At 39.4% G+C, this 26,680-nt stretch overlaps 1 protein-coding gene across 1 annotated transcript in view; it reads left to right on the top strand.

Annotated features, from left to right (window-relative positions):
- The window catches only part of LOC143662295 (uncharacterized), a 161,878-nt gene extending 135,398 nt beyond the window's left edge, over positions 1–26,480 (top strand). Inside the window, exon 4 of the mRNA XM_077135900.1 lies at positions 26,234–26,480. Within this exon, the coding sequence (XP_076992015.1) occupies positions 26,234–26,261 (28 nt within the window). The 3' untranslated portion in view covers positions 26,262–26,480. The remainder of the gene's footprint in view (positions 1–26,233) is intronic.
- The last annotated feature ends 200 nt before the right edge of the window (positions 26,481–26,680 follow it).

Raw genomic sequence — 26,680 nt, 5'->3', positions numbered from 1 at the left:
ACATTTCAGAGGTAAATTTTCACCATATTTAATTGTGAAACTTTTCAATATTTCAAAAAAATTGAAAGAATTCCACAATAAACACCAATGTATCTAACACTTACAACTTTATAATTGACATTTGCTATATTTGTCTTGTCACATATCTATTCACCCATCTATCTATCTATCAATCTATCTTATGTTTTGATTAATTTCAAAGCAATGAGATGAATGGAAGTTACAAGCATCAGTAACTTCATCCCTAAATACTTCATGCATTCATTAAGTTGAGTTCAAAATAATTTTGTGATTCTTTTTTTAAAGTAAAATTTAATGAAGAAGTGATGTCACTAGGATAACAGAGTGAGATGTTCCAGGAGGTTGTTCCCCCACAGAATTTTTAAACAAAAAGCAAAAACTGGGAGAAACATCTGTCTCAGAGGTTCAGAAAACAAAGGATTGACAGTGACTGGGTGAACACTGACTCAAGGAAAAGGCGATATAAAAGTTTCCCCAGCTTAGTGTGGAGCCAGCTCAGGCTCCCTGTGCAGGTCCATTGTCCCATCTCTGGAAGAAGCAGAGCAACCTTATAGGCATGCTGGAAGGCATGTATGTTTGTACCACTCTGTCTGGTGGAAGCTTGAATGACTGAACCAGGGCACTCAAATTGGTCCTGCCTTCCTAGAACTTTTTCTTGAGGTAGAAGCAGCTCACAGAACAAAAACAATGTAAGAAACAATCCAATTTCAAAACCTAAGGTGAAGGATTGCCAGCTTGAAGACATAAAATAGCATCTGGGAGAAGGGGGGATTTCTAATAGGGGAATTTCTAAGGTCACATCTACATGCCCAAAACAAGATGCATGTTCAGCAAAGACTAGACTTTCTTCTTGGGTTGTTCTTTAGGCTCATTGTTAGGCTGGCTAAATTATGAAAGTTGGAACCCACACAAGCCAATTTACAAGACTGGGAAGGGTGTTAATGCTTTAATGGGCTCAGAGTTTCAATTTGGCATGGTGAAAAAGTTTTGAAAATGGAATATGATGATGGTAGCACAACATTGGGTATGTAATTCATACCCCTGAATTATATACTTGAAAGTGTTAAAATGGGAAATTTTATGTTGTATATATTTTTGTACAGTTTTGTATGTAATTTGTATTATCGTAATACAAAAATTTCAATGACATCTTAAAAGTACCATTTCATTAGTTTTGGCAACTGCATACACCTATGTTAACAAATGCCTCTCTAGATAGTGATGGTCTCAGTCAATCTTTCCTCCTTCCCCCAGACAAAGCTGTTGTTTTAATTTTATCCCACCATAGATTGTTTTGCCTGTTCTAGAACCTCACATGAATGGAGTCATACAGTGTCACTCAGCATAATGTTTTTGAGTTTCTCCCATATTGCTGATTGTATCAGTAATTGATTGTTATTGCTGAACAAAATCTCTGGAGTGAATATACCACCATTCATTTAGCCAGTTGAGAGACACCTGGGCTTCTTCCAGTTTGGGGCTTTTAGGAATCAACTGCTGCAGCCATTCTTGTGCAAGGCTTTTTGTAGACATCTGCTGCCACTTCTCTTGGGCAAACACCTAGGACACCTAGGAGTGGAATTGCTAGGTCATAGGGTGGGTGTATATTCAGTGTATAAAGAAATTTCCAGAATTTTTCCCAAAGTGATTCAGGCAGATATATTAAAAAATTTCTTCTTCAATTGTATTAGGTGAGCCCTTTCATGGCCACTATCTGCCAGCCAATGTCTGCTGTGTCCTGGGAAGTTTTAGCTTTCCTTACCAGGGAAAGAAGCCATTGGTCCCATAGGAAGTAAAAATGGGGCTCTGGTCCCAAAAGTCTATAAGTAACCTGGGAAGGTCTCCCAGAGTCATTCTCATGTAGCTCTGCCTGCTGGACCTCGTTTTCCTTTTATTTGGCCTAAATTGCCTTTGGAGTATTTTTCAGTTCAAAGACAACATGTTCTAAAGTACATGAGGAAACACTTTTCATTTTTAATGAAATGGAGGACACTTAGTTTTGTGTATCATGATATAATGACATGACACTTGTGAACCAGGAAAAGGAAATTTTTATTTTTAAATGTTAAATCTTAAAGAAAGGTAAACATAGTCTAAAACTCTAGTGTATATAATTGACATTTCCCACTCAAGAGAACACACTGCCATAAGTAGTTTCAGGCAATCAAGATGCAGTGAGTATATACTCTCTCTAAGCCCAACTCTGTAAGCGAAACCATTGCCCACCCCTCTATGTGGGACATGATATCCAGGGGTGAAAGTCTCCCTGGTGGCATTGGAAATGACTCCCAGGGATAAATCCGGCACTGTGAGATCAACAATTTCATCCTGACCAAAAGAGGGAAAAGAAGTGAAACTTATAAAGTATCAGTGGCAGAAAGAATTCAAATAGAGTCAAGAGGCTACTCTGGAGGTCACTCTTATGCAAGCTTCGGTTAGACATTACTACCTATTATAATTTGCCAAACCCCAACTAAAACCATTCCAGCCAATCCTAAAGAACACCTAGGGCAATATATAAGATTCTACAAAGGTCCTGTGCACTAGGGTAACTTTCCAGAAACCTACAATCTCCAGATGGGTCCAGATACCTAGACCAGATAAGTCCTGGAACTTAGAGGGCCCAACCTCTCCAGAACATCAACTAGTTCCATCTTCCTACCCTAACAGTCCCTTCCAACATGAAAAAGTTAGAATGGCCATAGCCCAAATACTCTTAAAGAGTAGGCAAGAAAGATCAGAGGTGATGGTGGAGTTATACAGAGACGGTAGGGCTTAACAAACAAATATGATTGCTGAATCATTAAACTGATATTTCTTTTAGTCTCCAGTATCTTGGAGCAGCTAGAAGTAAAAACCTAAAGCTGTGGAATGGTAATGCATACCAAACTCTGAAATCTATTCTACAACTAATTGTTGTGCTTTTTTGTGAAAGTTATTGCTTTTTTGTATATTTGTTATTTTTCACAAAAAAGAAGGAAAAAAAGTTGATTGTGATTCCTTCTGGCCTCCTGTATTCTGGAGCAGCTAGAAGGAAAAATCTGAGAGGATGGTATGGTACTCATGACAAACTCTGGGATCTGTCCTGTAACTACTTGTGGAAGAGTACTTTGAAAATTATTGCTTTTTTCTTTCTTTGCTTTGTATATATGTTATATTATAGAATAAACAAAGTTAAAAAAAAAAAGATGCCATGAGTATATACCACGTTTATTTGTCCATTCATTGGTTGATGGACACTTGGGTTGCTTCTATCCTTTGGCAATTGTGAATAATGATGCTGTGAACACTGGTGTGCAAATACCTGTTCAAGTGTCTGCTTTCCTGTCTTTTGAGTGCAGGCACACCTTGTTTAATTGTACTTCATAGATACTGCATTTTTTTTTTTTTTACAAATTGAAGGTTTGTGGCAACCTGCAATGAGAAGGTCTATCGGTGTCATTTTTCCAACAGCATTTGCTCATTCTGTGTCTCTGTGTCACATTTTAATTAAGGTTTGTACATTGTTTTTTTAGACATAAGGCTATTGCACATTTATAGTATAGTTTAAACATAATTTTTATAGGCACTGAGGACCAAAAAATGCATGCACTGAGGAACAAAACATTTACTTTATTACAGTATTAGCTATATTGTGGTGGTCTGGAACTGAACCTACATTATCTCCAAGGCATGTCTGTATATACCTAGAAGTAGGATTTCTGGGTCATGGTTATTCTGTACTTAACTTTCTGAGGAACTGCCAAACTGTCTTCTACATTAGTTGCACCATTTTACATTCCCAACAGCAATGAATGAGTGTTCCTGTTTCTTCACATCCTCTCCAACATTTGTAAATTTTACTTTTTTAATGGTAGCCATTCTAGTGGGTATCTAGGGAAATGGTATCTTCTTGTGGTTTTGATTTGCATTTCCCTGTGAGACTAAAATAAAAATTTAAAAACAAACCTTGAACTGTACAACACAGTGAACCCTAGGTTAAACCATGGACTTTATAGTTAACATCATAATTATAAAAATCTGCTTTCATCAGTTGTAATAAATGAACCACAACCAACGCAGGGTGTTAATAATAGGGTGGTATATGGCAATTCTGTATTTTATGCATGACCTTTCTATAAAGCCACAACTTCTCTAATTAAATCTTTTTTTAATTAAAAAAAGAGATGCAGTGATTCTATTTCTTTCTCAGTATCTGTGAACGAGCTATGATAGAGCCTCCTCGTCTTAGTTTGACAGGCTGCTATGACAGTTACCACACAGTGGTTTGGCTTACATAATAGAAATGTATTGTCTCATGGTTTCAGGAGCCAGAAGACTTGCTTTTCTCCTGGGGCCCTCAGGGTTCTGGTGCTGGCTCATTGCAATCCTCGGGGTTCCTTGGCCTTCATCTCTGCTTCCTGTCATATGGCCATATCCTCTCCTTTCTCTTCCAGGTTCCCACTGACTTCCAGGTTCTGGGTCCTCCCTGTGGCTTTCTCTCACTCTAGTTTCTGGTTTCTTTCTCTTTATAAAGTCTCTAGTCATCCAGATTAAAACCCAACCTCATTCAGCTGGACCACACTTTAATTTAAAATAACATCTTCCAGAGGGTCTCTTTCAATGGGTCACACCTACAGGAATGTGGATTAAGACAAAAAACATGTCTAAATTGTGGCACATGATTCATTCGATCACACCGGTTTTTTAAGTTTATGTACTGAATCAAAGGGTCTTTGTCCTCCATCTCTGGAAGACAGACTGCGTTTAGAGAAGATATTGGGGAGGATACTGCCACAAAATGTTTTCCAAGGTTTCCTGCTACTTCTTGTAACTGATTTTGTTAGGCAAAAACCATCTCATGTAGAGGTATCAAATAATATTAGGCTCAGAAAATCAGGTAGAAGTTCAGTTCTCTGTCATGTGGAAGCCCCAGACTGGGAGAATAATTCCTTGAAGCCTCAGGGACCCAGGCTCATTCCAATAGATGAAAGAAGGCAAGGAATGTTCTTCTCTTTCCCGCTCCTGAGGACAGAACTGAGCTTACTCTTTTTAAAGATTTTTTTATCCCAAGCTGGATGTTAAGCCCAGGAAGAGTTGAACAGGAATCTGTACCTTTTTCCTTTAAGGAGACCGCCCATCCTCAGGGCACTGCATGCTTCCACTTACCTTTCAGTGGCCTGAATTTAGCCACATGACCACACCCTTGACAGGGGAAACCAAGAAAGGGAACCTAAAACTTGGGGTTCTAATTTTAAATTAGAACTGCCTAATGAATATTGAGAGGCAATGATCGATCTCTGCCACAGTAGCAGACAAATTAGTCTCTAGATTTGTACTGTTCAATATGATGGTGTGGTGGCTTGGAGCCATGTACCCCAGACAAACATGTTCTTAAACTTAATCCATTCTTGTGGGTGTGAAATCTTATAAAAAGGACCTTTTGATGAGGTTACTTTAGATAAGGTGTGGCCCACCCTAATCAGGGCAGGCCTTAATCCAATCACTGAAAGTCTTCTAGGAGCTAGATTCCAAAGAGAAAGAGAAGCCACAGAGGGAGCAGGCAGAAGCTCAAAGCCAACAGAACCCAGGAGAAAGGGGGCAGACCTGGACAGGCCACCATGTGCATAGCCATTTGACAGAGGTGCCAAACGCCAAGGATCACCAGCAGCCAGCCCCAGGACCTCAGACTTCAGGGAGAAAAGTATCCCTTTGATGATATTCCATGATTTGGACTCCTCATAGCTTCAAACCCATGAACCAATAAATTTCCAATGTTTATGCTAACGCATTGCATGGTATTTGCTTTAGCAACAAAGAAACTAAAATAATGGCCACAAGCCACATGTGATTATTAGGCATTTGAAATGTGGCTAGTTGAAATCAAAGAGTGCTGTAAGTATAAGACGTACACTAGATTTCAAAAGCTTAGTATGAAAAAGAATTAAAAAACAGGCCAATAGTTATTATATTAATGACATAGTGAAGTGAAAATATTAGGGATATATTAGGTCAAATAAAATATATTATTAAAATTAGGTTCTTTTGTTTATTTATTTTTTTGATTTGGCCACCAGAGAAATTTAAATTATACTTGCCCTGCCTTATATTTCAACTAAACAGTGCTGCTCTAGAATACAGTGTCTTCTGAAAGGCTCTAGTTGTAAAAGGTGGGAAAGTCATGGGAGGTTTAGCAAGAGCAGAGAGAGAGAAAGGAACAAAACAGTTCAGAAAGGAAGGAAGGGAGGGAGAAGCTGAAGATAAGATAATGGAAGATGAGGCTGCAAGGCTGATTTCCCTGAAGGTGAGCCAAGGTAGAATTTGGGGAGACTCAGGGATGCAGGAGAAGGGTTGAACCCAAAGAAAAACCATTCTGGGATGTAAAAGTCTGATCCAAAACTAGAATCCATTGTGGAGGTGACTCAATAACTTCTGGGTACCTCAAATTTGTCTCTTCCCCCTTCATCTTAGACAGTGGCCTTGGGAAACTCAGGCCATGGTGAAACAGGGAGCCCTCTGCTGTGACCCTGGCATCTTGTCACAGACCCCAGAAGTGCCTTTGCTGGTAGGCTCTTGTCAACACTCTCAGTACTTCACTGGTGGGGCCACAACGGCTGCAGTGGGCAGGAGTCTCTGGGGACTGGCAGACATAAGACTGGCCCCATCAAGAAAATTTCATGTGGGTAACAGATGAAAGAAAGTCAGGAATGCTCTCCTCCCTCCCTCCCTGAGCTCCAGGGGACAGAACTGAACTTACACTCTTCTTAAAGATAGTTTTTATCCCAAGCCAGATGTTAAGCATGGATAGATTTGACCAAGAATATAAGAGAGTTGGCAATTGTCTGGTTAATTTAAGCTGGATAGAGAGTTAACCTAGATCTGCTTTGGGAACTAATTTATCTTGATTAGTTATCCATATTGATTCAAAAAGAAAATAGAAAAAGGAAGCTTTCTCCCTTCATTTTGAACATTGATATATAGCTCGAGTAATGCAAAACTCTCTCTGTTCCTTTATAATAATGTTCCCCATCCATAACCCTTGTGTCTTGAGGACAAGTGTATTGTTAAGTGCTTCAAGTTGTTTGAGGAAAGGGATGTTTCAAGGCCAAATATTTTTATAATAATGATAAAATTTTTATTGTTATTAATATCGCTTTAAAGGCAATCGATTTTTCTATTTGAAGTTTTTCATCTCACAGTTCAACAACTTTGGAAAGTGCTATTAAAGCATAGTTTTCAAAAATTTTTGAATTTTGAAATGAGTTTTAAATTTAGACTCATGCATTTTTATATGCAACTGAACCACATTTGGCTCTGCCTGGCTGTATTTAAATAGCTGTTACGTTTTTTCTCATTTGTAGTACAAAATAAATAGGAGTTGTAAAATTTGTACCTATTTCAGCCATACGCTAACGGATCTTGTTGATATTTAGAATTAAATAATCAAGGTACAAAACATTTATGTGGGTAAGAGAAGTATGCTCATATACCCGAGGAACTGAGAACAGCCAGAGAGGTAAGCACTTTTCTTGACTGAAGGCTGGGGAACACGTGGTGACTAATAGTAAGCAAGGAAACACAGAGATTAGGAAAGCATTTTCTTTGCTGGGAAATAGCTCCAAAAGATGGAATTTCAGAATCCTCAGAACATCCTTAGACAGTTGGGGGTGGAAAGCTTAAGATTATATATCTTATACCTTTCCTATTTGTTGGGTCAGGACTCAAAAGGGTTAATGTTAATTCAAAAGGAGGCTTCAGAGCCAGGGCTTGAAGGCAATTGCCTTTGAACAACTGCTCCTTTGGCAAGTTTTTCTAGTGCAGGAGAATGAATGCCACTATTACTTAATAAGGAGGGTGTTTTTTGTTTGTTTGTTTATTTGTTTTTTTACTTAGGTTCAGTCTTTTTCACTTTATAGTTGCTATGCAGCAGCAAAGCTGAAGCTAGTTTGTCCCTTCAGCTGGAACTAGATAAATGGTGATACGATTCTCTTTTTGAGTTATGAAACTCCTGCAGCCCACAAAAGCCCGAGTTATGAAACGCCTGCAGCCCACAAAAGCCCATTGAGGAATTATTTAAAGAATTCTAGAGCAGGAAGAGAACTTCAAGGTCTTCCAGGCCAGCTCTGCCATTTCACACGGGAAGAATCTGTGCAAAACCTGTGCTCAGGAAGGTGCTGGAGCTAACTAGTGGCAGCACGGCATTGCTACCCAGCTCTCTCTAGCTCTCTTTTCAAGGACAGATACGGATACTTTTAATTTTCTATTAAAACAACATGCATATATTATGGATAGAATAACTAAAATCTAATCATATTAATAAATACTTTAAAATATTAAACTATGGTTTGTTCTCAACTTGCCAGCCACACACACACACATCTTCCCACCTCTACCTTCCTTCCTGACTTCTTCAAGCCTCTACCACTGAGTGAGCTCCCACTGCCAGTAACAGATGCCAGGCTTGAAGCTCCTGGGTGGAGGAAGGAAAGGAGAAGAAAGCAGCTGTGGGGAACACAGGGAGCTGATGACAGGGTCAGACAACAGCACTGAGCTACAGCCTGTTTCTCTTCATTCCCAAGCCAGAAGTTTTTACATGATTTTGAATTGTTTCTTTTACTTGGGAAGAATAACAACAGTAAAACCCACTTTATACCAGTGGTGCTTTGCCTTGATTTACAGCAGTCATGTTTAAATTTCCTAGGTCATTTCACATACAACTTTTCTCTTTAATGCAAGAAATTCACCTCTTTGGGATAAAACGAGGCAAGAAGTTGGATGGATCTAGAAGAAACTACACTTTTTCTTCTTTTTTTTTAAAAAAATTATTTTCTGTACAACACAAAATTTCCTGCTTCAATCACTTTGGCATATACAATTCAGGGCCATTAATTGCATTCACAATATTGTGCTACCATCCGTTACCAAAACTTTTTCATCAGCCCCCAAAGAAAGTCTGTACTCATCAAACTAACTGACCAGTCCTCCACCTCCCCACATCTCCCGCTTCTGATATCCTGTAAACTACTTTCTGTCTTTATGAATTTACATACTCTAGTTACTTCATATAAATCAAATCATCCAATATATGTCCTTTTGTGCCTCTCAACCTAATGCCTTCAAGGTTTATCCATGTTGTAGGATGTATTAGAACGTCATTCCTTTTTGAGGTTGAAAGATAGTCCATTGTGTGTGTATACATCACATTTTGTTTATCCATTCCTCTGTTGACGGACTCTTGGGTTGCTTCCACCTTTTGGAAATCATGAATAATGCTGCCGTGAGCATTACTGTAATGTACACTTTTTCTCAGGGTTGGGAGTAGGGTTGCCAGATTAAATACAGAACGCCCAGTTAAATTTGAATTGATAAACAATAGGGACATACTTATATAAAAAAATTATTCATTGTTTATCTGATATTCAAATTTCCTTGGGCATCTGTATTTATATTTGCTGAAGCTGGCAGGCCTAGCTGGGAGGCACCCAGCTGAGCTGCTCTCCCTGGAACTCTTCTTACCTGCTGGCAGCAGTTATTGGCCAGCCTTGCTTTATGGAGTTGGTTTGAAGTTATTTGGAAGTGTTGACCTTCTTTCTCCTTTGTGCAGGAATCTGCTCACCAAGGAAACTAGAGGCAATGATACTCAAATGCTGCTTTCTAGAAATGCTATAAAATTAGCAGGCCTGATCTCTCTTTTTCCATCTTCCTTCAGTCTTGGGAAGGAAGGATCATTGAGATAAAACCACTCTACGTCCTTATTTTTAAAATTCTGTTTTGCATAACCTTTTACAGAATTATCGTTCTATAGAGCAGGTTTGCTTTTTTTTTTTTTTAAATCAAAAAGCTCATTATTTAGATTAAACATCCTACTATCTGATATTTTACTTTGGGGGCAATAAACAGGAGATAAGGTCTCGAAGCAGCTGGGTTTCAGTGCATTTCTACAAATAGAAGCTGAGCCTTTTCTGTTTGTTTTCTAAAATGCCCCCAACTCCAGACACAGTGACTGGACCCCTAATGAGATAGTGCAGGGTGGGCTCCAGAAGCTGACTGCTCTGTCACGTATGACCTGTAAGACCACATGCAGTTATTCACCTCATGGTGCCTCATTTTCCACCTCTAAAAAAATGAAGATACTATTGTAGATATTGTGAGGATGACATGATTTAGTAAAGGCAGAGCCCTTGGACAGTGCTCAGTAGTTATCTGTTAATCAGCAAGAAGGCCATCATGGCCTTGATTCTGGGCAAGTTAACTTCCTCTCTCTAGGCATCAGTGACCCCATCCATTAAATGGTTACAACTATTAAATTTAGCCTTTGGTACTTGTAAAGGAACAAGTTGTTAACCAACAAGCCTGGGCCATTCCTAGGTGGAAGAATAACTTGTTATCATCAGTGTTGCATACTTTAAAAAGAAATCTGGAAATTTTTCTGTAAGGCACAGAGAAGGGTGGGGGTGGAGGTGAGAAGGGTAATGCATTTCTAGGTAAGAAAGGGAAATAGGCGACCCAGAAGGGTTGACCTGTCTCCAGATGCTCTGAGTGAATGGTCTCAGGCTTGCTGCTGGAATTTACACTGCTTTTCTTGCAGAGCTACTGCCTAGCCCACTGCTTCCTCTCTCACCTCCATGATATGATCACCAAATTAGCCAGGAGAGCATCTGGTAACAATCAAACCTGAAAACCCAATATCTAAAACACTGAGAGAAAATATTGGTGGATTGTTGTGTTACAACAGGTGTGGCATGAAAGAAAAGAAACTTCATAAACTTTATCAAGGTTAATGCAATGTAGATAATGGCAAGAAGTGTCAAAAACACTGAACAACTAAATTAGGAAAGGAGTTTTGCATGAATATTTGGCAGGAATGACTGTTTTAAAGCATAGAAATCAGCAGTGGAGCTCCAACTGGAGCAGAATCTGAGCGTGTGTTTTTAGAAAGCTCCACAGCTTAAGAATAACTAATTTGGTATATTCTAAGTCCTTTACTTACATTTTTTAACTATTTCTCAAAAAAACCCTACTTGATAGTTAATATTCCTTTCTTAACCATAAGAAGCTGAGATCCAAGGAGATTAACTTGCTCAAGGTCACACAACCATAAAGTTTGATCCCAGGTTTGTTGACTCCAAAGCCCATCTTCTTTCTACTATACTAAGTGGTCTACCCCTCTTCAGAGCCTCCTGATGCTCAAAGAGCAGCTCAAAGATTTCTGTACTGTCCTGGGGTTCTCCCTTCTAAATAGGGACTTGCTGGCCACAGATAATGAACTCTGTGGTTTAGTGTGGGAGTTTTCTTATTTATACAAACCCAATGAGGAAACAGAACTAAACTAAACTAAACTACTCTTTAATAATAATACTTTTAAAATTATAGAATTAGATACAATTTAGAATTATTAAAAAATAACAAAGAAAAAGTAGGTCATTTAGACTTATCTCAGCTCGGCTTGTGGTTTACAATGTTTTCAAGCCTATAATTCCACTCCGTATCTGGTCACATCTCCCAGCATTTGCTCGTGCTCTTTGACCTCAATATGGGAGGACTTCATCTGTACCAAAGAGCAGCCTTACCTCCCGTATCAGTCCCACTCAAAATTCACCTCCTCCAGGAGCCCCAAGGAAAATGTCACGCACAGCATCCACCCACAGATTCCTGTCCAGATGGATACCTTGATAGATCAAGCCAAGAAATCCACGGGCTTCCCACTTCCCTAGTTCAGTTCTGGCCCAGACAGGAGCTGAAGGAGGAAGATTGGGGTGTTGGGTATTTGAGGTTCAGTCTCTTCTCTCCACTTTAGCAAAAAAGGGACTACGGTAGCAAGTGCAGAGAAAAGTATGAGGCCTTCATGACTGGATGGTGGAGAAAACTGTTTGCAGGTTGAGCCACTCTCTAGAAAATCCTCCCCACTACAACAAGACAATGGAAACCTTCTTCCTATTTGACTTTGGCGCAGAACTCAGAGGTGGCAGAGACTGCTCAGAGACAGGCCAAGAGCTGCAGATCAGCAAATAGAGACTAGCTGTCCTCAGGCAGGTAGAAAGGAAGACAGGGATTCTGCAAATTCTTTAGCAGTGTGGTTTATTAAATCTTCTTAAAATCTACACTTTGAGCAGTTGTTAACAGAGATTGAGAGAACTGGCAATATTTGGCACAAGGAAATAATTGATCAAGCGTAGACAGTTGGACACAAAGAACTAGATGAACAGAAATTTGACTGCAAAAGAAAAAAGCTAAAGGATATTTGAACTGTAACAGAACAAAAGCAACCTTCCTAAATTAATTTTAGTGAGAACAAATTGGGAGTTGGCTTAAGAAACTCACTCTATGTTACTCATAGTTTGTTATACATTTATATTGATTGTACAATAAACTCTTCAGAGTGCGTGCATGTTCCTTTGGTGCATGTCCCTTCATTCCTGAATAACTCTTTTTGTTGCTTTATCTTGTTCTGATTTAAAGTACCCTCCAGATCGTGGCCGCAGATAACTCTCCGGATCAGATGGCTATCTGTGATAGTCAAGGGGAAGCTTTCAAGAATGGGAGGTGTGAGCAATTCCTTCTAGATGCTGCTAAATTAAGCCAGATTTACTTCCTTCTGTGTGTACCATATTAGGTGTCTGGTTGGAAGGACGATAGGTTTAGGAGCTGACCTGAAACATATTGGGACAAGTTCACAGGCACATCCTGTTTGGGAATCCTCAAGATGATGCTTACTATAGTGAGATGTTATTGTGACGCAATAAAAAGAGGCTAAGCCCTCAGCAAGAAAGCTAGAAGTTAAATCCTAGGGCTTCCATTTAGTGAGTCAATGGCGCTGGCAAATTATTTTAAACCTCCAGAGCCACAGTTATAGTACCACCTGTCATCAGTTCCTTAAGGAACAAGTGATCTTCCACCTAAAGAAACTAAAAGACTTTATGGTATTATTAAATGTAATGTAATGTAATGCATTATTAAATAAGCACATGCTTATGTGAGAATTGCCCAGGAGGTTGTATTTATTATATAGTCGCTAAGGACTGATACTACTCTAGTTGGCCCCATCTGTGCTATGTCTGAATTAGCTGGGACTTACTCTGTAATTGTTATCACCAAACATATCCGAGAAATTAAGATTTAAGGGATGATTTCAATTACTGAATAATTATGTAAATATTCCTTTTTGCTTTCTGGTATATTGGAACAGACAGAGGGAAATATAAACATAAACTGAGCAATGTACCTGGTAATGATAATATAAATAAAGTATAGTAAACTTATACATTTTATAATATATAAATATAATATGTAAATATAAAATTAAAATATGCTAATGATCCAAACATTCTATTTAAGAAATCAGTTAAGTTTAGTAAGAAATACAAAGGGATTTTTTTATAACCTTGAGTACCTGGATTTCAAAGAATCTGGCTTTTACTTACTTGGCCATTTGTTATCTCAGTATGTGGAAGAATTTGAATTTGCAGTGACTTTGTTAATGTCAATCAGTATATTTTTTGTTAGTAAATGCTATCATAAATAAATAAAACTTAATTCTTAGCTTCAAGAACTTATATTCTAGTTAGACTATACATATAAGAGTGGCATTGAAGGAATTAAAATGCTAGAAGAATTTAAAAAGCGGGTAGATAAAGGATGACCTAAGAAGATCTCATAATATACTACTAGGTGATGATATTGTGAGCCATTGTACACCATGTATGGAATGTTTGTATGTTGTTTTGTTGATAAAAATGTTAAAAAAAAAAAAAAAAAAGACTTCATAGACAAGATGACACTTGTAAGACCTTTAAATAAGAAAGTAGCATTTAGGGCCACGGTGGCTCAGCAGGCAGAGTTCTTGCCTGCCATGCTGGAGACCCAGGTTTGATTCCTGGTGCCTGGCCATGCAAAAGAAAGAAGAAAACTGAGATCCAGCCAAGCTGTGACTTGCTCAGGGTCAAAGTCATTCGGGAACAGACCGTGCCTGAAAGAGGAGGGTCCCCAGAACTCCTGTGCAGTACTCTGTTACTCTGCCATGCTGCCCGTGGTGGTTAGATTCTTGTGTCATCTAGGCCAGCTGTTGGTGCCCAGCTGTCTGGTCAAGCAAGCACTGGCCTATCTGTTGCTGTGAGGACATTTCATGGACTTAAATCATGAGCACATCGGTTGCATCCATGGCTGATTATATCTGCAGTCGGTTAAGAGAAGTGTCTTCTGCAATAGGCAATGTTAATCTAATCACCAGAAGGCTTTTAAAGAGAATTCAGAAAAGAGAATTTGTCTTTCTACTTCAGCTAGCCAGTCTTCCTGGGAAGTTCATTGAGAACCTTCATTGGAGCTGCAGGGTTTCAGAATGGCCTACAGATTTTGGACTCTTCCATTCCCACAGTTGCATGAGACACTTTTATAAATCTCATATTTACAGATATCTCCTGTTGGTTCTGTTTCTCTAGAGAACTTTAACTAATACACAGTCTCTCTGGAAGAAACCTGAAGGAAGAAATTCACAGAGAATTTCTGTTCTTACTCAGGTTGCTAAAGGTACATCATTCTTCTGTTATTCTTCATTCTACAATGTTATCGGATATGGGGGAAGACAGATTAAAACATTTGCATAATAAAAAGATCAAAGGAGCTCTATTATTTGTTGGGATACAAATTTGAATGAATACATCATTTCACACATAGTCTTAATAAGGTCTCCTACCGGTCTAGTAACTGATTTCATTCATTCATTCATTTAACCAACATTTACTGAGATCTACTGTGAACCAATCATTTTTCTAGGTACTGGTGATATATCAGTGATTTTTTGAGAAAAAGGACCTGTCCTCATGGAATTTCGTTATAGTGGGTGTGAGGGGAGGGAGATGGTGGGGGACAGGTGGGGACCATGATGGCCACTCAGATCCCCCTTCAAGAAAAAAACTTGCTACTCCTTCAGTGTCATCTCAGCTATAGGAGGTCATGCCCTTCCCCAGGCAGCTTGTGTCTGGTGGCTGAGCACATAGGGGTAGAAAGGGCCGGACAATTCAGCCAGTATGGGACAAGTTTGGCTGCAGCACTTGCTCTAGAAGTCCCCACTGGGCTGGCCGAGACCTGTTGGGCCTGCATAGCAACTCAACTTCTCCTTCTGCACAATTCTGCGCTTCCCTTTTCCCCTCACAGGTGCTGATCCCTAATAAACATTTTGCACAACAATCTTGTCCAGGAGCCCAACTTGCAACAGAATGTGTGCAGCTATTTTATAAAAGGTTGTTGGTGAAAGTTTTTCCAGTTGGCGACTTCTAAGCATCTGAACAGAGACCTGGAGGCCATGAGGAGGTGAGCCTTGCAAAGAACTGAGGGAAGGGCATTCCAAGTAAAGGGAACAGCGAGCGCAAAGGCTCTGAGGCAGGGATGTGCTTGGCATGTTTGGGAGCAGCAAAGCAGCCCAGGGATTCAAACAGAATGGAGGGGAAGCAGGGGAGGAAATAAGATTAGAAAGGTGTGGAAAGGGGGGACAAGGCTAGCCAATCGTATAGGACTTGCAGGTGCTGTAAGAACCTGGCTTTTACTCTAAGGAGAAAGGGCAGTGTGTAGATCGACAATTTAGAAAAGTTCTTCATCTTAATCCTCATTCCTGTGGGTGTGAACCCATTGTAAATAGGACCCGTTGAAGATGTTACTTTAGTTGAAGTATGGCCTAACAGAATGAGGGTGGGCCTTAATCAGAATTACTGGAGTCCTTTGTAAGCAGAAGAAATTCACAGGTAGCCAAAGAAAGCCACTGGAAGGAGCAGGAAGTCAAAGGAACCTGGAAAAGAAAAGAGAAGACATCACCAGGTGATTGAAGGCAAGGAAAAAAGCCAAGGAACCCCAGGGACTGCTGGCAGCCAGCACCAGAATGTTACAAACTCTGGGGAGAAAGTATCATCTTCCCGATGCCTTGATTTTGGAATTCTTCTGGACTCAGAAACATGAGCCAATAAACTCCCATTGTTTTAGCCAAGGGTGTTATTCATAGTAGCAGCATGGCAGACTAAGGCAGCTATAGAAGGTTCTGAGCAGGGGATTCCCATGGGATGAGCTCATGGAAAAATCCTGGAGGGAGAAGATAAAAAAAAAAAAAAAAATTGGGTGTGTCAGTTACATGATGTTATCTCCTGCGTTTGCTGTCCAGGCCAGGTGGAACAGGTTCTCTCTAGATTCTTACGGGCCAAGTGAAGGAGGTCAGCATCTTAGAGTAAGGAAGAAGCCTGTTTAAAATTTAGCCACTGTAAGGGTAAGTTAAGGATGTCTCTCGGTCAATAACACAATGGTCAGGTGAGGGTGGGGTGGGGGTTCCTGACCTATACTGTTTTCTAAGATCACAGGGTTCAGGTAAAATTCAGTACTGTTACGGTGCTGCAGCTTGTGCTGGGGAGACTGGGTTTAAGTTGGTGCCCTGTCACTAGCCAGTTTTGCGAGTTAGACAGGTGGCTGTTTTCTAATCTGGATTTTAGAAAGTTTGCATTGAGAGAAAGTATGGCACTGAGTTAGAGCCAAACCATGTGATTTCCAGCCCATATGTCTAGTATAGAGCTAATCCATCAGATTACCTAGGAAGTGGTGAAACAACTTTCTCAATTGGATATCATTTTAATACCAACATGAATTACCAGTCCCTAAAAATAGAAAAGATAGAGCAATCAAGTAAATTTAACATTCTTTAGTGAGTCAAGGAAAATACATTTACATAACTTAAGAGCCAAAGAAATGCAAAAATGTCAAGTAATATGGAAGGACCAGACTTCCCAGGAAGTGAATTAGAGGATCCTGCTCTTTCATTTTCTGAAATGAAGGGTAATTGACATTGCAACAACAAGTAGAATTCTGTTTGTCCTCTCAGGCTCACAAATAATGGTTCAATTAGCACCCTGGCCAAAATTTTTGATGGTTATGCAACCTCAAACAGTAAGTACATGGAAAAATCATAACCTAAGTGGGAAACATCTAATAAGCCAAAGAAGATTTGAAGGAACAAAATGAATGGAATTTGTATTTTTTGTGTTAATAAGTTTGTACATACGTTTCATAAACTTGTTATGTTTTAAGATAATTGAGGTATCAGAGTAATGGCCTTGTAAATTCAATTTTAAATGAGCAAATGCATTATTGATGCAGACACATAAATAAGTTGAGAGCCAGGACTAAAATATTGAAGAGAACTTCACATTCAAAATATAAATTTAATTTAATGTATGAGATTTAAAAGAATTATTTAGTGTTCAGGAAGATTTTATTAAGCCAGACATTTATTTAATGAAATCGAATAGAAAATGTGTAAATGCAGTAAAAAAATATATATTTGAAAGTAGAACCTGCACAAAATTGAAGACTTTTGTGCTTCAAAGAACTTTGACAAAAATGTGAAAAGGCAGCAAAGGAGAAAAATAGGAGAAAAAACCTGTTGAGTATGCTCACATATCCAGTAAGGTTTTAATATCCAGAAAATGTAAAGAAATCCTACAACTCAACAATAAAAAGACAAACAACCCAATTTAAAAATGGGCAAAAAGCTTGACATTTTTCCAAAGAGTAAATACAGATGGCTACAAAGCAGATGAAAAGATGTTCAACCCCACTAGCTTCCATCTTTTGGCAATTGTGAATAATGCTAATATGAACATCGGTGTGCAAATGTCTGTTTGAGTCCCTGATATCAATTCTTTGGGGTATGTAAACAGAAATGGGATTGCTGGGTCATATGGTAATTCTATATTTAATTTTCTGAGGAACTGCCAAACTGTCTTCCACAGTAGCTGTACCATTTTACATTCCCACCAACAATGAATGATTGTTCCTCTTTTTCCACATCCTCTCCAAAATTTGTAATTTTCTGTTGTTGTTTTTTTTTTCAATAAATAGCAGGCATTCCGGCAGGTATGAAATAGTATCTCACTGTGGTTTTGATTTGCATTTCCTTAACGGATAATCATGTTGAGCATCTTTGCAAGTATTTTTTGCTCATCTGAATATCTTCTGTGGAGAGGTGTGCATTCAAGTCTCTTGTACATTTTAAGATTGGATTGTTTGTCTTGTGGTTAAGTTAAAATTTCAAACAGATAAAAGTACAGATAGAGAAAAGAATACATAAAATGTAGGAGGGTTTCAAGAAATTGATTATAACAAGAAGCACATAAACATTCATGTCATGGATGTTCCAGAATGAAAAGAGAAAGGAAAGGAGATAGAAAGAATATTTAAGGAAATAATGGTAAAAAATTTCCCAACTCTTATGAAAGACTGAGATAGCCATGTCCAGAAGTACAACATATTCCAAACTGAATAAATCTAAATAGACCTATTTCAAGACATGTACTAATCAGAATGCTACATGCCAAAGATAATAAGTGAATTCTGAAAGCAGCAAGAGAAAAGCAATTCATCACATACAGTGGATGCCCAGTAAGACTAAGTCCTGATTTCTGATCAGAAACCATGGAGACAAAAAGGCAGTGGTATAATATATTTAAGATACTGAAAGATAAAGTTGTCAGCTCTATGTATTCTCTATCCAGCAAAACTCTTCTTTTAAAACATTTACAGATAAACAGAAACTGAGAGAGCTTGTTAACAAGAGATTTGCCCTATAAGAAATATTAAAGGATTCTGCAGGCTGACAGGAGAAGAGAAGAGAGAGAAATTTGGAGGAGAATGTAGAAATGACGATTATCAGTAAAGGTAACTAAAACTATAAAAAGAAAAACAAAGATAAGATATGACATAAGAGCCAAAGGACAAAATGGTGAAGTGAGCACTGCCTTTACAGGAATAACATTGAATGTTAATGGACTAAACTCCCCAATCAAATGACACAGACTGGCAGTCTGGATTTTAAAAAAATGTGAGCCAGCTATATACTCTCTACAAGAGACTTGCCTTAGACCCCAGGATAAAAATAGATTGAAAGTGAAAAGCTGGAAAAATGTATTCCACACAACAGAAACCAAAAAAATGTTGGGGTAGCTATACCAATATCAGACAAAATAGACTTTAAATGCAGAAATGTTGTAAAAGATAAAGAAGGACACAATATGTTAACTGAAAGGTTTAGGAGGCGAAAGGGTGAGAAAGAAGAAAGGTACACCAGGAAATTTAAAGTGTGTGTGTGTGGGTTATTTCTGTGCTCCCAGGCAGAACTCACCAAACCCAAGATGGAGGGAGGTGAGTGCGCGTGTGGGCTTTGGCACAGGCAGCTTTTATGGATGGAGGTCAGGTGACGTCTGGAAGGGGTGGTTCATTAGTTCTGGAAGTCAGGTTGGGAGGGGCGACACAGCTTCCGCAGCTCCAGTTGCAGTGCCCTTCCCCGTTCCCCCGACCTAACATTAACAAAAGCAGCAGTTCACCAAGAAGAAATAACAATTATAAATATCTATGTACCTAACCAGGGTGTCCCATAATACATGAAACAAGCACTAGTAAAACTGAAGGGAGAAATAGATGTATCTATGATAGCAGTTGGATATTTCAATACAGCACTACATCAATAGACAGAACATCTAGACAGGATCAATGAGAAAACAGAGAACTTAAATAATTTGATAAATGAACTAGACTTAGCTCACATATATAGAACAGTGCACCCCCAAACAGCAGGATATACATTCTCTGTCTTTCTGGGCCTTTGTCTTGTCCTGGGCTTTTGCTCGTTAGCTATTTTGGAGTTCTGTGTTAAAGGAGTTTGGTTGTCCCTTCTTTTTCCCAGGGACAAACTCCCTCTCCTGGGTATTTGAAGCAGGCAGACCTTCATCCCATATTGTCTGCATCTATAGTTTTTCCATTCTTTTCATTGTCTCACGCTGCTTTTGCCTGGAGGGCAAATTCTGGAAAGAGGATCAACCTGGGGAGGACTTTCCCCAATTTTTCTTTCCCAGCCAAAACAGGGCCAGGGACCTGTGAAGGAGGTGCAGACCTGCTCTAAAGTGACCTGTGGATGGCGTCAGGAAGGGCACCCAGGTCTTTGACAGCTCCTCCAAGCTGAGCTTTCCCAGCCTGCCTTGCAAATGCAGCCCTTCAGCTAACTGTTCGCTGCAGCCCTGAGGAAGCACAATATCTTTGTCTGTGGCTGTTTCCCACGATGGGCACTGGTAGCTGCCGCAAGGAAAGAGCAACTTACAATCCTTTACCATGATTATCAGCCTCTTTCTCCCACTTTCCCCTGGATGCTGTACAATGTTGTTCTGACCTTTGGAGTTTTAAAATAATGGTTTCAGACAGTTCCTACCTGTTTAACAGTTGTTTTTGGGTGGAAGGAGTGGGTCCTGGAGCTCCCTACTCCTCCACCTTCCCCAGGAGTTATTATTTTAGCCTTCAACTTTTTTTGTCCTTCAGTTCTACTGTTAATGCTGACTTTTACATTTATTTGACTTTTTTGTGTTATACTTTATTGAGCACCTTCTCATTTCCAACTGGATACATTTTCCTTGTTACCATGCGGTTAAAATTTAACATCCTAAATACATAAGTCACTTTTTATTTCTTTTTCTGAATTGATGCTAATGTTCTGGGAAATGATCATGATGATGCATATGCAACTATGTGATGATATTGTGAATTGCTGAGTGTATGTGTTGGGAATGTTTGTGTTTCTTATAATTTTTTTTAATTAATAAAAAATTTAAAAAAATACATGTCATATTTGGATTTATATCAACTTGATTTCAGTAGCATATACACATACTTTTCCTATACCCCTCCATACTGCCCCCCATCTTTTTTTTGTACCTGTTACCATTTATATCTTTGTATATTGTATTTCCAAAATAATTGGTTGCTTTTACTGGAGGTTCTTATTTCTTTATGCCACTTTGAACCACTGTCTAGGGTCCTTGACTTTCAATCTGAAGAACTCCCTTCAGCATTGCTTGTAGGGCAGATCTAGTGGTGATGGTTTATCTGGGAATATCTTTCTCTCTCCCTCATTTTTGAACAAAAATCTCACCCAATATACAGTTCTTGTTTGACAGTTGTTTTCTTTCATCACTGTAAGCATTTAACCTCACTACTTTCTTTCCTGTATTGGATCTGATGAGAAATCAATACTCAGTCTAATTAGGACTCCTTTGTACATAACACCTTGCTTTTTTCTTGCAGTTTTAGAACTCTTTCCTTGTCTGTTCTAGTTTGCTAGCTGCTGGAATCAATATACCAGAAACAGAATGGCTTTTAAATAGGGGGATTTAATCAGATGCTAGTTTACAGTTCTAAGGCCAAGAAAATGTCCCAATTAAAACAAGTCTATAACAATGTCCAATCTAAGGCATCCAGGGAAAGATACGTTGGTTCAAGAAGGCCGATGAAGTTCAGGGTTTCTCTCTCATCTGAGAAGGCACATGGTGAACACAGTCACAGTTTCTCTCTCATCTGGAAGGGCACATGGTGAACACAGCATCATCTGCCAGCTTCTTCTCCTGGCTTCCTGTTTCATGAAGCTCCCCGGGAGGTGTTTTCCTTCTTCGTCTCCAAAGTGCTGGCTGGGAGACTCTCTGCTTCGTGGTGCTGCAGCATTCTCTGCTCTCTCTGAATCTCCTTCCTTTCTCTCTTGTCATTCTCTTTTATGGGATTCCAGTAAACTAATCAAGACTCACCCGAATGGGTGGACACATGTCTCCACCTAATCCAGTTTAGCAACCACCCTTGATTGAGTCACATCTCCAGGGAGATGATCTAATTACAGTTTCAAGCATACAGTACTGAATAGGGATTAGAAGAAACAGCTGCTTTTACAAAATGGGATTAGGATTAAAAGATGGCTTTTCTAGAGTACATACATCCTTTCAAACTAGCACAGCATCCCAAAGGTCTCTTAGAAATTTTGCTTTTTATAATTCTTTTTATCCTTTCTGCTACTCAGCTTGACTCATTTCAGTTGTCTTGTCTTCAAGTTCATGGATTCTTTCCCCTGCCCGCTCTATTCTGCTGCTGAAGCCCTCCTGGGAATTTTTCATTGCAGTTACTGTGGTCTTCCACTCAACTCCAGTGGTTCTGTTTGGTTCCTTTTAATAATTTCTATCTCTTTATAGAGAGTCTCATATTGTTAATTCATTGTTTTCCTATGTTCCTTCATGTCCTTGAGCATTTTTAAATGATTTTTTTTGTCTTTTCCTGCATATCCATAGTTTTATCTTCTTTGTTGGTATTTTCTGGATTTTAAACTTATACCTTCGGATGGGCCATCATTTCCTGTTTCTTTGTCTTGTACTCTTGTTGCACACTGTAAATTTTAATATTTTAAAACGCTAACTCTGGGATTTACTACCTGGGATGTCTGTTTCTTGGATTTGTAACCAGCCGGTGATAAGGCATAGATTTTCTTGAGCTTCAGTCTTTCTATTAGGACCATCTGCCCAAGGCGAATGCAGTTTGCAGGGTTTCCCCTGTCTTTCGGACCTCTGTCTTGTCCTGGGCTTGTGCTGGTGGTGGTTTCAGAGTTCCCCTATTTACAGGAGTTTGAATGCCACCTCTGCATCCAGAAGACATTGGTTTTCCCTCTTCTGGGCATTTAAAGCAGGTAATCCTTTGCCTCAGGCCATCTGCCTCGATAGTTTCCTATATTGTTTTCCTTGTAATTGTTGTCATGGCAACTGGCTATCACCTGAAGGGCAAATTTGGGAAGAGCAGTTTCCTAGGCTGCTCAAGAAAATACCATAAAATGGACCAGGTTAAACCATGTGCATTTATTTGCTCATTTTTTAAAGGCCAAAACAAAGTCCAAATCAAATTGTCATCAAGGGATGCTTTCTCCCTAAAGACTGGTGTTCTGGGGCTGGGTGCTGAAGAGCCTTAGTTCTTAGTTTGTCACATGGCAAGGCATATGACAGCTTCTCTGGTCTCTCCTTTCTCCTCCAGAGTCTGCTGATGTTCAGCTTCTGGTTGTTCTCTCTGTGGCTTTCTCTCCCTATGTCTGAATTTTGTCTTGTTTATAAAGGACTCCAGTAATAGGATTAAGATTCATACTGACTGAGGTGGGTCACACCTTAACTGCAGTTACCTCATCAAAAGTTCTACTTACAATGGGTCCATATGCCCAGGAATTAAGTTTAAGATGTGTTTTCCTAGGGGTACATATAGCTTCAAAGCACCACAGGGGACCACGCCAGAGAAGAGTTTCCCAAATTAGTCTTTCTCAGCTGGAATGAGGCCAGGAACCCACAAAGAGGGTACAGATTGGCTCCAAACTGCCCTTGGGAGGGAATCGCAAAGGCCATCAAGGGCTCATTCCACAGCTTCCCAAAGCTGCACTTTCTTGATCTGCCCAGCAAATGCAGACCCTGAACTGTCCCCTGCAGCTCTGCATAGCAACTTTAAGTCTCTTCAGCTGCCTTTGTCCAGATTGTTTGGGACGATGGCTGTTTTCAGAGGCCGGCCCCCAGAAATCCAAAGTCACTAATCAAAAGCTGTGATCAGCAATTGGCCCTACCCACCCCTGCTCTTGGGGAAGAGTATTTTTATGTCCCTTTTTTTCACCAATGAGCTAGCTAAGGACTGGATCCCATGGTGGTCTGCCATGAGAGTGTGCATGGGAACTGAAAGCCACTGCACAGAGACAGCAGTTTACTGGTTTTTACACCTCTTCCTCCTGCTTTTCCCTGGATGCTTTACAGCAATCTCTTTGACTCTGGAAATTTTGAAATAGTTGTTTCAGATAGTTCCTGCCTGCTTAACAGTTGTTCTGATAGAAAGATTTAATTCTGGAGCTTCCTACTCTGCCATCTTCCCACAGCCCTCTGTTCAGTTGATGTTTGACAAATGTATCAAGAACGTTCAATGGAGAAAGGATAGTCTCATCAGCAAATGGTAATGGGGAGATCGACTGTTCACATGCTAAAAAAAAAAGAATGGGGCCCCCTACCTCAAGCTATATACAATAATTAACTCAAAATGGACCAATGACCTAAGAACTCAAACCATAAAACTCTTGGAAGAAAACATAGGGGAAAGTTTTCATGACTTTGTATTTGGCTGTGGTTTCGTAGCTGTAACAGAAAAAGTAAGGACAACAATAGAAAACACTGGATAAATTGGACCTCATCAAAATTAAAAACTTCTGTGCAGCAAAGGGCATTAACAAGAAAGTGAAAAGACAACCAAGAGAATGGAAGAAAATATTTGGAAATCATGTATCTGATGATGGCTTAATATCCAGAATATATGAAGAATTCCTACAATTCAACATCAAAAAGACAAATAACCCAATTTAAAAATGGGCAAAGGACTTTAATAGGCATTTCTCCAAAGAAGACATAAAAAGGACCAGTAAGCACATGAAAAGATGGTCAATATCACTAGTCATTAAGGAAATGCTTATCGAAACCATAATGACATACCACTTCACATCACTAGGATGGCTTTTTCTTTTTTTAAATTAGAGTAGAATGGTTATTGTTTAAGAAACAGAAAACAATGTGTTATTGAGGACACAGAATAATTAGAACTCCATACATTGTTGGTGGGAATATAAAATTGTGCTGCTACAGTGGAAAACAGTTTGGTGATGCCTCATAGAGTGAAACAGAATTACCATATGACCTGGCAATTCTACTTCTAGATATATAAGCCTGTGCTGGTTGGAGCTGTTGTGAACCCACACAAAAGACCATGTCCTCTTAATCTGCCCCTATGGGGGCAGACCTATAGTTTGGAGGGACCTTTTGATTAGGTTGTTTCCATGGAGATGTGGCCCAGCCCATTCAAGGTGTCATAATCCCCTTGCTGGAGTTCTTTATGAGAGGATAAAAGATGAAAGTCAGAGAGCACAGAGAAGCTGAGAGAGAAATGCTCAGAGACATTTAGAGACAGCCATTGAAACAAGAACTAGGAGAGAAGGACCAGCAGAGGTCATTTTGTATCTTCCCATGTGACGGAGGAACCCTGGATGCCAGCAGCTGTTACTCAGAGAAGGTGTCCTCTTCTTGATGCCTTAATTTGGACATTTTCATGGCTTTAGAATTGTAACTTGTAACTTAATAAATCTCCATTGCTAAAAGCCAACCCATTTCTGATATATTACATGCCTGCAGCTTTAGCAAACTGAAACATATCCCAAAGAATTGAAAGCAGGGACTCAGATACTTGTTCACCAATATTCATAGCAATATTATTCACAGTAGCCAGAAGGTGGAAATAACCCAAGTGTGCATCAAAAGATGAATAGTTAAGCAAAAACGTGGTATATACATACAATGGCCAAAAGTTTATGTTATTATTATTCAGCCATAAAAAGAAATGAAATTCTGATACATGCTACGATATGGATGGACACTGATGTTGAGTAAAGTTAACCAGACACAAAAGGACAGTATTGTTCCACTTTTGTGAGATATAAATTTGTAAAGACAGAAAGTTGATTAGAGGTTAAAACCAGGATCTGGGGGGAGGGAAAAGTACATTTAAAGTATATAGATATTCTTTTGGGAAAATAAAAAAGTTTTGGTAATGGATGGTAGTGATTGTGAATGCAATTAATACCATTGTATTATACAATTAAAAATGGGGAATTTTACACATATGTTAATGTAATAAAATTTTAGTTTTTTTCCTCTGCACAAAACATCCTTGAAGACAACCCCACAACTCACGTATCACATATGTTGTGAAAATCAAAAGAAAGAAGCATTATGCAAGAGTATCCCAGGTGATGGAGATTGCAGTTTGCTTCCCCATATCCATTCCAACCCTTGCGTGGATCATGGCCATTCCACCGCCTTGTGCCTGATCTGTTAGGAAAAGCCTGCTGTGTCTGGGTGTCACGAACCCAGCCTCAGAATGATATCCAGGCCATGCAGAGGGGAGAGAGGAAAAAGAGAAGGGAGTGAAGGTCCTAACCAGAGCAGGCCTGGTGCCACCCTATCTCAGGACTTCTGGTTACTGTTTAAATGGATCTGACCTGTGGTTGCAGGCAAAAGTATCTCACTGGCATAGCAGTTGTTAAACTCCATCTGGTGGTGCTTCCCAACCATTTAAACAATTCAGTGGCATAGTTGGATTTGATCCCATTCCCTAGCCCTGTAGCCACGTGACTTCAGCAAGTTGTTTGGTCTCTCTGAGCCTCACTTTCCTACGGGGTTGTTGCAAACATGGAATCATACAGGTAACGTTTTAGTGTCAGTTTCTTTAGTGTACATGAGGGTAATCTTACAAATAGGATTGTTTTGAGACTGAAATGAAAATCTATGCAAAGATCTTGGAACGATGCCTGACATTGTTATTTTATCATTGTTATTTTCAGAACACCAAAATGGATTGCAAAGACCTGACGGCAGAGTACTCCAACAGTGGGGATTATGGTGGATTTTTACAGCCCTGCTCTTCTGTTCCACAGCCCCACTATCTCTTGCCTGCACTGCCAGGTCTGCAGAGGAGAATTTAGAAAATTTATGGGTCTTTGGCATATCGTGGTCTTTGGAAGACTTGCCCAGGAGTTCTGCTAGTTTAAACCAGAGAAGATGGCTTTTAAAAGGAGTTAATATTTGTCACTCATTTCTCTTGGTTTATTGACACAGGGGCTAGAGAGGTGAACTCTATTCTATGCAGAGACCTGTGAATGAAAACAGTTTGAAACCTCTTTCTGGGGCTATGCTAGAACTATGGAGCGTGCATAATGGGGACCTAAAGTAGAGGGAGATTATTCTATCTGCGTGGGGAAATGACTCAGAGGTGAGACGATGCTTGATGC

The sequence above is a fragment of the Tamandua tetradactyla genome, chromosome 18 (assembly GCF_023851605.1).
Source record: "Tamandua tetradactyla isolate mTamTet1 chromosome 18, mTamTet1.pri, whole genome shotgun sequence".
Lineage (NCBI taxonomy): Eukaryota > Metazoa > Chordata > Mammalia > Pilosa > Myrmecophagidae > Tamandua > Tamandua tetradactyla.
This window is presented reverse-complemented; position numbering and strand designations above follow the sequence as displayed.